This window comes from Alosa pseudoharengus, unplaced genomic scaffold (assembly GCF_046254945.1).
Source record: "Alosa pseudoharengus isolate Yale_2024_CS ecotype anadromous, Long Island Sound unplaced genomic scaffold, YU_APseudo_1.1 YU_APseudo_1.1_scf_11, whole genome shotgun sequence".
Classification (NCBI taxonomy): Eukaryota; Metazoa; Chordata; class Actinopteri; order Clupeiformes; family Clupeidae; genus Alosa; species Alosa pseudoharengus.
This window is the reverse complement of record NW_027468576.1, coordinates 10,598,423-10,610,922: the sequence shown is the minus strand read 5'-3', so window position 1 is coordinate 10,610,922 and position 12,500 is coordinate 10,598,423. Positions and strand designations below refer to the sequence as shown.

Genomic DNA, 12,500 nt, shown 5'->3' with positions numbered 1-12,500 from the left:
ATGTGGCAGAGCCATGCTGCATCAGGGGTGGCCCCTTACCTGTTTTTTTACCTTCCCTGTGTCAAACTCAGATGAAGTGAGCGATAATATTGACGCCGAAGACTAGACTGTGGTCAGCCAGTGTGTGTGTGTGTGTGTGTGTGTGTGTGTGTGTGTGTGTGTGTGTGTGTGTGTGTGAACAAACATATATCTCTGTCATTGTTTGAAGGCCTGTAAATATCTGAAATATCTGCATACATCCCCGCTGTCCCTAGAGCTGAGTGGGTTGGAGTTGAGGTTGTCCTTGAGTGGTTTAGTTTGTCTAAGGTCATGGGGTGTGTGTGTGTGTGTGTGTGTTGTTGCATGTCAGAGGGCCACAGACATGTCCAAAAAGTCCAGAAATCTCTGCAAGTTCACTTAAAGCCAAAGCTCGCCTCGGCTGCGTCCTGCACTGCCCCAAGCTGGTTAGCGATCCAATTTAGCAATGGAGGGTTTCGAGACAGCTGGCGGTCAGAGCCAGGACAAATTACTTTTCTAGGACACAATGCAGTTGTGGCTTGGCACCAGCGCACGGACAGTCCCAGCCAGAAATGTGTGCTGGTCAGGAGTGCCCTGTGAGTGTCCCCTGTTTAGGCTGTACTTTACGGGCACCTACACTACACTGTGGTGAGGGTTTAAAGCATTGAAGGTTTGCAGTTAAAGGTCTTTGGAGTTATGAAACAGTCTCCTGAGCTGCCCCCCAACTCTGTGGCCCCTCCGTGCCACCTCTGCCCCCTCACCTGCCAAGAACCCCCTGACCCCCACCCCTGCTCAAGGAGGTGAAGAGACGTGAGAACATTCACTCAATTCTCCCACCGTGGATCTCGGCCTTTGTGGATGAAAGAGAGAGAATGAACTGAAACGAAAAGAAAGAAAGAAAGAAAAGAAAGAAAGAAAAGAAAGAAAGAGTGTTTTTTGTGTTTCGGAGAGGCGGAGATGAAAGGATGAAGGAGGTGGACTGCGGACGCCATCGGGCCACAATGAGTAGCCGTGCCGTGGGCCGGCTGGCGTCGGTGGAGAGGCGGCGAGGTACGGAGAGAGAGAGAAAAAGAGAGAAAGAAGCGGAGAGGGAGAGAGAGAGGAGCGGAGAGAGGGAGAGAGAGAGGAGCAGAGAGAGGGAGAGAGAGAGGAGCAGAGAGAGGGAGAGAGAGAGGAGCGTAGAGAGGGAGAAAAAGAGAGAGAGGAGCAGAGAGAGAGCAGAGTGGAGTGAAACGGGGACCTAAATGGGGAAAAGGCTGAGCGTGGCACTTTGGACCTGTGGCTGACCGGCTGACCGGCTGACTGGCGTGGGCCGGTTGGTGCAGGGATGGGCAATGGGACGCGGCTCGCTCACTCACTCTCTTGTTGCCATTTCCTTTACTGGCCCCTGTACTTCCTGCATTCCTCTTGGCTTTCTCGGTATACACACACTCACACACGCACGCACGCACGTCCCTGGAGGGACACACACACACACACACACACACACACACACACACACACACACACACACACACACACACACACACACAGACTCAGGGGCCATCACCGCTGCTGCTGCTGCTGCACTTAGGTGAGTTATATTTAACTCGTAATCTGTTTTAAATCCCCACCGCTTCGGGATAAAGTATACACAATCTCAGGCTTGTTTGAGATTCTTCTCATATGGATTCACACAGAAATGGCACTATGGCGTGTCCCAAAGGCTCTGGGCAGCCCGGTCACAGTGATTATCAGTGATTATCAGTGTTTGTGTTGTTTTTCATCTGTTTCTCCCACCGCTGTGGCCCTTTTTCAATACTTGTGGGAAATCTTGTGCGTGGGATTCGAGGAATTCATTTCCTTGACTGTAATCCGTCAGCAACGAGAGGTTCGTTAGAGCTCCGCTCATAAAGGAAACTTGTAAAACAAAGAGATCAAGAAAGCGCTGTGCACAGAAGATATTAAAGGCAGAACTTCACAGGATGTAAAGGAACTGATGTCTAATTAGGAGCTAGAGGAACAGCACTCTTCTGATTTCAATGTGACTGTCTCGTGACACTTTCCATATAGGCATTTCTCCTGGCTTTCTCTCTCTCTCTCTCTCTTTCTCTCTCTCTCTCACACACACAAACACACACACACACACACACACACACACACACTCCTCAGAGCATCTGATTGCAAATGGGTTGCCACTTGTCACTTTTTTTAAAGGTATTTTCTGAGATTCCTCAGTGCTCAGCTCTCAGACGTAACAGAGCCATCTCAGTTGGCGGGGGTCACAGTGGGGGGTTGTGTGTGTGTGTGTGTATGTGTGTGTGTGTGTGTGTGTGTGTGTGTGTGTGTGTGTGTGTGTGTGTGTGTTTGTGTGTGTGTGTGTGTGTGTGTGTGTGTGTGTGTGTGTGTGTGTGTTTGGGGAGGGTGGACTGGGTTGTGAGATCTGCTGTGGTTGGTGGTATTCTCCGTCTGTGTCTGGGTGTATGTGTCTGAGTGTATGTGTGTGTGTGTGTGTGTGTGTGTGTGTGTGTGTGTGGAGGGGGGCGAGTGATGGGTGGGTGGGGGATTACATGCACACAGGGGCAGATGTCTGAGAGGAGTGCTTTGAACCCCGGGCTTGTACCGCTGTGTGAAATTAGCTACTGAGGTTAGACGAGGAGGAAGAAGCCAGAGGAGGAGGAGGAGGAGGAGGAGGGAGGGGGGCACGCACGCAGGCGGGCGGTGCTGCCGGCTGGGGTCTGTGCACACCGCCCTAACTGCAGCCACAGCCTGGAGCTGAGGCAGCAACAAGACACAGCTGAAGAATACACACATATTCTTCAAAACACACTCACACACTCACACTCACATACTCACAGCGCTCGCACAGTTCCCGCTAGTTCATCTGTGTGAATGTGTTCCCTAAAAAGAGCTCTGTCTCTCTCCCATAGGGATCCTTGCGGCATGGACCCCACCATGGAGTATGTGAAGGTAAGAATCTGTTTGTTGATTTGTTTGTTTGTCTGTTTATTTGTTTGTCTGTGCCTGTTTCTGTGTCTGTGTCTAAGTCTGTGTCTGTGTCTGTTTTTATGTGTGGGCTTATCATAATGCCTTAGTGTGACGTTTTTTTGTTTTTAGAACTGAACTGGTAGCTAGGCTTGTTGGCTTTTTGGCACTTCCTTAAGTTTTGTCTGCAGCATATCTCTTTGTAAACTTTACCTCATGTGTCACCCGGCCTGTGGAGGATCAGGGTCACTTTAAAATGGCTGATAGTGCCACCACTTGCTGTTATTACTGCTGCTGCTACAGTACCAACAGGTTGCTAGATTGTTGGGGTAGTGTTGGCATGTGTGTGTGTGTGTGTGTGTGTGTGTGTGTGTGTGTGTGTGTGTGTGTGTGTGTGTGTGTGTGTGTGTGTGTGTGTTGGGGCAGTGTCTGCATATGTGTGTGTGTGTGTGTGTGTGTGTGTATGTGTGTGTGTGTGTGTGTGTGTGTGTGTGTGTGTGTGTGTGTGTGTGAGTGTTGGGGCAGTGTTGGCGTGTGTGTGTGTGTGTGTGTGTGTGTGTGTGTGTGTGTGTGTGTGTGTGTATGTGTGTGTGTGTGTGTGTGTTTGTGTGTGTGTGTGTGTGTGTGTGTGTGTGTGAGTGTTGGGGCAGTGTTGGCGTGTGTGTGTGTGTGTGTGTGTGTGTGTGTGTGTGTGTGTGTGTGTGTGTGTTGGGGCAATGTAAGCTGTCCCATGCTGGACACTGCTGTCACCGCAGGGTTTCTTCTGAGAGTTGAGAGTTTAGTAAGTGGAAGCTGAAGCACCAGGGGCTGTAGTGGTGGTAACCTGCTGCTAAGAGCTAATGCTCCATTTCTGCTAACTCCAGCACAGGAGTTTGTTCTGCTGAAAGAATGAAAGGGCTGGAAAAACAAATGAACACTTCTGCTTACTGTGCATACGTCTATTGCTCATTAGATGTGTGTGTGTGTGTGTGTGTGTGCGTGTGTGTGTGTGTCTGTGTGTGTGTGTGTGTAAGCATGTGTGTTTGTGTGAGAGATAGAGAACTTGTGTGTGTATGTGTGTGTATGTAAGCAGGTCAGGTGGATTTGCTGGAGTAAAATGTTTTATCATGTCAGGATTCTCATTTTTTCTCCCTCCACGTCAGTATGGAAGAATGATGTATTTATTCTCTTCTGACAGCGTTACGTTCTGTGTCATCTTTAGTTAGACCTACAGAATTGATGTGCTTTTAAAAGTCCGTGTGGAGAGAAGATTTAGATACGTATCAGTCAGCCCGAGTCTAACATGCATGCTACATTAAGACAGGAAACAGCTAATAGGCTACACACACTTAAACAGATTGGGATCACTCTGTCATGCTTTTTTGAAGACTTGGAAAATGGCAGTCTGAATAATTTGTTTGTCTCTATAGCCAAACTGCGAAGTTTGCACTGACACAGCACTGTGAGTATTGGAAAGCGGAATACATTTTTAGAATATGGCCCCCCGGTTGGCATGACAACCAGCCTAGCATTACAGTGATATTAGTCATCACTCATTCAGCTTTGCATCTGACTGTTATGAATGTCACCGTAGGCCATTTGGAGCATCCCCTCCACACTTGGTGACATTGTAGGCGCGTAGCAGGGGGACTGTAATGGGCATTAGCGGTGACTGATGTGGACTGACCTGGACTGTACCGTCTCGCTAATCTTATTTGTCCGAGGCCCCTTCTGCACTCTCTCTCAGGGGACATACTGTAAGGAGAGGCCCAAATCTCATTTCACTCGGCATACTGTGCTATTACCTGCCTCGTCCTCTCTGAGCGATGGCTGCTGTTGTGTGTGTGTGTGTGTGTGTGTGTGTGTGTGTGTGTGTGTGTGTGTGTGTGTGTGTGTGGATAGATATCTATCTATCTGTCTTTCTTCCACTTTTCCCCAACTGTTTCTGTCTCTTTGTTGCTCTCTTTTTATAATTTCATTCTTAACTCCCTCCCTCACTCTCTCTCTCTCTCTAGCTCTCTCTGCCGCTGTCTATCTTTCACTCTTCACACACAAACACACACACACACACACACACACACACACACACACAGACATCTTGATCCCACACTTTCTCACACACATGTTTCTAACTCTCTCTCTGTTTTAGTGTACTTCTCTCTGCCCCTGCCCCTCTCTCTCTCCCTCCACTCTGATGTTGCTGTGTATGGTAGTAGTGTGGGGAGCTTTAGATGTCTTGGTTGCTATGCTGTGCTCTGCTCTACTGAGCTGTTGGGGGGTTTCTCCAGTGCTTGGGAGACAGAAGGGTTTGCTTTTCACATAGCCATGAGAGTCCTCTGATGAGAGAGAGATGGAGAGAGGGAGGGAGAGAGAGAGAGAGACGGAGGGCGAGGGAGAACAAGATGCAAGCAAAGACACAGATGCAGAGAGAGAAAGAGAAGCAGAGAAAGCATGCACCAATTCAAAGACCCTAATTGGGATAGCACACCTATCTAGCTGTTCCAGCACGTATGCATATTGGATCTGTTGATTAGTTAAAGGTGTTACATGTGTATTTCTGGATGTGTAAGTACAATCTTAAAAATATCTACTCTTAAAACGATCACTCTTAAAACAAATGTGTTGAAAATAACACAACTTGTGTTGTTTTTAACACATCTCTATGTCCAGATGGGGACAGCACAGTTTGTGTTGTTTCTAACACATTGCTTTTGTTATTCATTTTAAGAGTGTACACTTTATGTGTTGAAAATAACACAACCTGTGTTGTTTTTTAACACATTTCTATGTCCAGATAGGGAGAACACAGTTTGTGTTGTTTCTAACACATTCATCTGGTTAATACTTTGTATCTTGTATTTGGCACAGCCGTAGCCATGCTGTGCCAGCCGTGGGTGGGTGTCTCTTTAAGAGCCTTCCCCAGAGGTAGGCCTGTATTTCCTCCATCAGAAGGAATGCAGCAAATCTCCAGTTTCCACTCCACTTGTTTGATCAACAAACGTGTGGTCAGACCAAACACTAAGGGTCTAGAGTAAGCACGTCCACTGCTGCTGTTTGTGAGGGGTCGCACAAACAGGCACCTTCCACAGAGGAGACTCAGGTCTCAGTGAGGCCAAGTCACAGAGGACTGCGGGCGTCTCAGGAGTCTTGTGGCAGGTTCAGCTCGGCTCTCTCTCTCTCTCTCTCTTGCTTTCTCTCTCTCTTTCTTTCCCTCTCTCTCTCTTGCTTTCTCTCTCTCTCTCTTTCTCTCTTTCTTTCCCTCTCTCTCTCTTGCTTTCTCTCTCTCTTTCTCTGTCTTGTGGCAGGTTCAGCTCGGCTCTCTCTCTCTCTTGCTTTCTCTGTCTTTCTTCCCTCTCTCTCTCTCTCTTGCTTTCTCTCTCTCTCTCGCTTTCTCTGTCTTGTGGCAGGTTCAGGTTCATCTCCATCAGCTCTTGAGCCTCAGTTTCATGGCTGGTGGAAGCCCTTACACACATACACACACACACACACACACACACACACACACACACACAGCCATAACAGCTTATGTTTCGCTGGCGCTGTTGAACTGCGGGTATTTCAATGTATTTATTTATTTATTCTATTCAGCATGTTCCACATTAGCGCAGGAAGTCAGCAACTGGACATGCTGAGGTCATATCCTGTGGTGAGATGACCTGGTAGCCAGCAGTAATTTGGATATCAGCCCACAGCCCTGAATTCGCCTCTGTAGTTGTACATTTAATATAGAAGTTGTTGCTTTAGTGGAATAGTGATTCTATGTGGATAGAAGCTAATGTAGCTAAAGCTAAACGTAATGTAATACTCAAGCCTGATCTGAGCTGTGTGTGAAACAGCATTGACTTTAATTGCAATTGGTCACAGCCATTATCACCGAGGAAGATCTGAGGGAGGCTGGGAGCTTTGGGATTGTTTGAGGAAGACTCAGATGGCTAAAAATATTGCCCTCTATGGGTGGGGCCCAAATGTCTCTTTCCTCTGGGGGTTTTCTAGTGTTTGTGCAGGAGGGGAAGTTTCAAATGATGCTCTTCTAATTGTGCCCTGCATAGCCTATACACAGGGGGATGTTTTGGACAATGAACTGCTGATCTAACCAAGTCAAAGGCAAAGAACAGCCAAATGTACAAGTATAAAAAAAGTACATAAAGTACTTATTAATGAACAGTCTTAACTGCATATCTATGAGAGGTAGGCATTAGGCTGTCAGTCATGTTTCTGGCTTTGGTGTTGCTGGTGAGTGAGCAAGCTCTGCCCATCAGCCTCATACTAGATTGGAGCGGACCACTGACTCACACACACACACTTAATAGCTGGAGTCATGCAAGGACTCATCCATACACACCTCCAGTAATGTAAGGGATCTGGTCTGACTGGTGCAGAGGAGAGGTGATGGGGACAGAGAGCAGAGTCAGAGAGAGAGAGAGAGAGAGAGAGGGAAGAGGGAGATAGAGAGAGAGGGAGAGGGAGGGAGAGAGGGGGAGAGGGGGGGGAGAGAAGAGGGGGTGTGGAATGGAAGGAAGAGGAAGAAAATCAGTGAGTCCTGTGAGTCTTAGTTAGACCTGCTGGCCTTGTTCTGAGGGGCTGTTCACACAGGCCCCTGTGACCCCTCTCTCTCTCTCTCTCTCTCTCTCTCTCTCTCTCTCTCTCTCTCTCTCTCTCACACTCTCTCTCTCTTTCTATCTCTCTCTCTTTCCTTCTCTCCCTCTCCCTCCTTCTCTCTACTTTCTTCTCTTTCTTCTCCTTCTCTCTCTCTCTCTACCTCTCTCTGATGCTGTCATTATCCCTGGCACTCTCCACTGGCCAGTCCCATTCAAACGGAATACTGGTATTCATTATTTATTAGTATGCTATACTGTTTCTTTACTGTGAGATGGAGGGGTTACTCCATTGTTAGAGGATGTAAGCCTTGTGGTTAAGGTATTATTATGCTATATATTATAGTGGTGTACCTATGTAAGAACTTATAGTTATATCAAAAGAGTGTTAAACCTCTCTCTCTCTCTTTATCTGACTGTCTCATTCAATGGCACTTTGATTTCTTTCTTTCTTTCTTTCTTTCTTTCTTTCTTTCTATATTTTTATCTTTCTTTCTTTCTCTCTCTCTATTACTTTCTCCTTGCCTCTCCATTTCATTCCATTTCTAACCTGCTCTCTCAATATATACCTCACTCTTGTCTTAAGACTCTCTCTCTCTCTCTCTCTTCCATCTCTGCCCTCACCCTCTCTTTATTTTTTACCTCTGCCCCCCTCTCTCTGTTCCTTTCTTTCTCTCTCTCTCTCTATCTCTTGTTCTCTCCACCTCCCTTCCTCCCTCCCTCTCTCTCCATATTTCTCATGGAAAGAAACAGTGGCAGTAGCTAAGTGCTGCTGAAAGAGCTTTGGGGCCGAGGAGGACAAAGGCTCTCTGTGTGTACGGGCTGCACGGTGGCACTGAGCTCCTCTCCTCTCCTCTCCTCTCTCAACTCAGCCTGTGGCGCTGGTGGTGAAAGACCCCATTGGCCTCTCCTGTCCTCTCCTCTCCTCTCCTCTCCTCTCCCCTTCTCTCCTCTCCTTTCCCCTCCTCTTCTGTCCTCTCCTCTCCTCTCCTCTCCCCTTCTCTCCTCTCCTTTCCCCTTCTCTCCTCTCCTTTCCTCTCCTCTCTCCTCTCCTCTCCTCTTCTCTGTTCTCCTCCTCTCCACTTCCTCCCCTCTCCGCTCCTCTCCATATGTCCGGCGCCCTCCTGGGTCTGCTCTGCTCTGGCTGGAGACAGGAGCCTGGCACTGACCTTTGTGACGGGCAGCGGCCAGGCCACCTAAGCCGGGGGGCCTCAGGAGGGGAAGGGGAGTTACTGGGAGTGAGTGAGTGAGTGAGGGATGGAGAGAGGGAGGGAGGGAGGGAGGCACGCTGCTTTGGCTCCAGCCTTTCCATACTGCTGCTTGGAGATCATGGTGCTGTCTGTGCGCTAATATTAGGGTCACTCTGAGGCAGAGTAAGTGAGGTAGGCCAGAGAATGGTCTCAGAACACTGGGAACTCACAGGAACACTGGGAACTCACAGGAAATGCAAAAACAAACCCAAAAGCAAAACATTGACTAAGCTTGCTTTAAAAAAAATAAAATAATAAAAGGCAGTTGCTGGATGTTGTTTTAGTGATGGAAGGTAAAGTGGACCAGCTATTTGACAAGATGATTAGTACCAAAGCAGCTGCCCCTGAATAGGCCGTTATGTTTGGTGTATCACGTTGGAATAGACACTGACGTGCACCAGGAAGCCATTTAGGAAACTGTGTACTCTGATTTATCTGTAATTTCGCTCAATTTCCTCTGTACTTCTCCATTTCCCCCTCTCTTTCTCTCTTTCTCTCTTTCTTTCACTCTGCCCTCCTGTCCATAACAAAAAGATCAGAGAGCAGTGCTGCCATTATCCTGACAGTGAATCATCGCCATCTAGTGTTCACGAGTAGATCTCACAGCTCTGCTGCAGAGAGAGTGAGAGCAGAGAGAGTGAAAGCATTATGGCTTTAGATTAAGATGATTATTTAAGGACAGAGGAACTCTTTGTGTTACTGTACATTATAAAGTGCTTGTTACATTGGAATTATATCACATAAGTACAGTGTAGCTCACCATGCTAATTATCAGTGTATTGCAACTCTATGATACTCTGTGCTTATGTAACTATAGCCTTAAACCCACTTTAATGCAAGAGCCAGTGCAGTTGAGTGATCAAATCAGTGGTGGGTTCAGAGCTTCTCATTCTAACCCTAACTTGAGCTCTATGTCATTAGAACAAAGCACTGTATATTAAACTGTGCTTCAGTAAGCTGCATGACAGTAGCACTGTAACAAGAGTTTGTCATGTAGAATCTATTTTCATTTGAAAATATATATTTTTTAATTTTCTCAAGTAAATATTAATGCTGGCCATTTAGCACAAAACAGTAAGTTGTTTGGAGAGATGTAATATCCTATTACGTGAAGAAAAGTTGCTGTGTCTGCAAAAGAAGCAGGAAATCAAGCGTGCACGCCCGTGTGTGTGTGTGTGTGTGTGTGTGTGTGTGTGACACAATAAAAATAAAAATAAAAATGCATCATGCCTTCTTTGATTGTTAGGATTGCACCATACCCAGGACATGCTGAACTGTATCACATGCTCATCTTGTTATTGGTATGACAAACGTCAGTTCTCAGTTACACAACAAAGTTTTTATGCCTGTTGTATAAAAATGAGGCTTTGTCCTTGTGTTATCCACTAATGATGACTGTTAACCTCCCTTCACAATACTGCAGAACAAGGCTCTAATGGTTGTTGTCTTTAAGTTTTAGGGGGTATTTTATGTTGGCCTGAATATAAGGGAAAAAATGTATTTTTGCTCATGTTCTTTTCGGGAAGTAGTCATTTAGTCCATGGACAGAAAAAAAGATGTAATTATTGTTGTAGGGTTAGAGTATGTTCTCAACTATTTGAGCCCTTGAGTGTTTTTCGTTTTTTCTCTATGGAGGAGGAAAAGGAACTCAAAAAGCATTTCTCGTTTAGTCTTCTAGAGCACTTTAGAGACCAGTTTGTCTTTGACAGGAGGGAGGGCATTCTTGTAGTGTGCCAGCCTGCGGTAAGGTCTTTGTTTACTCTTTACAAATGCATATGGGGCGATGGAGTGGAGATTTGGTCTGATTGGTGTCCTGCTGTGAATATCGGGATAATTCGCTCCCACAGTTGTGACCTCAGTGATCACTGCTCTTCTGGACTCTTTAAGCCCCTGGTATTAACCTGTCGTGAACGACTTTTAAATCATCATTCATTTTGACATCAAAGCTGCACCCCCTCTTTCAATCCATACTGGAATGCGCTCTCATTGTTGCGGGGGTTGTTTCACTTTTTATGAAGAAAAGTACGAGGAAGGAGTTTTTAGTGAGCGAGGTAGAGGACCATTTCACCTTGGGAAACTGGCAGAAGTCAAAAAGTTTGTGCTTCAGCCTTACAATGATGCCACTTCTGGCAGTAAGCCATCGTTAAACGACCACTCTCCATAAAGTGGAGGGCATTCAGTCTCACACACACACACACACACACACACACACACACACACACACACACACTCAAGAGGCATCAGTCAAAGCTTTTCCCCTTACAAGGCTTTATTACTGCCAATGTAACTCAGCGACTTCTCTACAGAACACCGCACAACTGGCCCGATACACACTCCCTATGTGCTGTAAATAGCTTTGGATGAGAGTTCCTGCCAAAAGCATGAATGTAAAATGTAAATCATATAGATCTCCAGTCAGAGCAATTGGAGATCTTTGGGTTTCATTTAATGCTCCTCTCTTGCTACATGCATAATGCAAGCACCACACTTCCTCCCAATCTGCGGAGAGGATGCATGCATGTCAAAAGACAGCTCTGCCTCTGCGGACATCAACTCTGCCAGCTAATGACCTTAACAAAGGTGTCAGAAAGGGAGAAAGTGCTGATTAGCTTGTTAGCCCAAACAAAAGGCTTCCCAGACAGATGGAGAGGACCATGGGAGAGTTGAAATGTGGAGCTCTTTAGTAGCCACTCAAACTTCCTCCCTTCCCCTTAGCTTTTTTTGTTTTGTCTTTTTTGTTCTTGTTAATCCCCAGCGGGATTAAGTGTGTGTGTGTGTGTGTGTGTGTGTGTGTGTGTGTGTGTGTGTGTGTGTGTGTGTCTGCTGCTGTGTGTCTCGGCGGGTGTGTTCAGGAGACCGCACATGAAAAGAGCATCCCAGCAGGGTGCCCCGAACACCCCATACATGTCCTCACTCTCAGTGGGAGACCCTCAGAAGCCACACACACACACACACACACACACACACACACACACACACACACACACACACACACACACACACACACACACTCAGCTCAGCCCCTGCAGCCCCAGCAGCTCTCATGTGTAGGTTAGTTACTCCTCAGCGTATGGTAGAGGCAGAGTGAGTGTGTAGATTAACATCACCAGAGGGTGGAATAGTAGGCGCTTGGAGATGTGTTACTTACTTACTAATTTTGTATTAAAACAGCCATGATTGAGTAGCAGGATTGCGGTGATGGATTTAATAACTGGAGTGAATTTGTGTTGTAACATGAATCAAAAATATTTTTGTAAGTGTGAATAAAACTGTTCTAGTGCACCTCCGTTGGAAAGTATTTTGAAAAGACTCAGAACACAGAGAGGTAGAGGCATGAGCAGCCCTACTTGAAAGACCCAACAAAGGATACACACACACACACACACACGCACACACACACACACGCACACACACAGCCACTTGTGCTTTATCTCTCTCTGTCTCCCCGGTCTGTCTCTTTATTTTTCATCCACCCTACCTTTCTCTCTCTCTCTCTCTCTCTTTCTCTCTCTCTCTCTCTCTCTTTCTCTCTCTCTCTCTCTCTCTTCTCCCTTTCTTTCTTTTACTCTCCCTCTCTCTGTCAGTCTCCTGCATGGATGGAGTTTGTGTGTGTGTGTGTGTAGAAGGGGGTGGTTGGTATGGTGTGTGTGTGTGTGTGTGTGTGTGTGAGAGAGAGTGAGAGAGGGGGGCAGCAGGCTGAGAGAGCTGGCGGCAG

At 46.7% G+C, this 12,500-nt stretch overlaps 1 protein-coding gene across 2 annotated transcripts in view; it reads left to right on the top strand.

Annotated features, from left to right (window-relative positions):
- The window catches only part of bcar3 (BCAR3 adaptor protein, NSP family member), a 90,473-nt gene that overhangs the window by 49,168 nt on the left and 28,805 nt on the right, over positions 1 to 12,500 (top strand). For both annotated transcript variants that reach the window (XM_076277975.1, XM_076277976.1), the window contains one exon: positions 2,907 to 2,946. In XM_076277975.1, the coding sequence (XP_076134090.1) occupies positions 2,907 to 2,946 (40 nt within the window). The remainder of the gene's footprint in view (positions 1 to 2,906; positions 2,947 to 12,500) is intronic.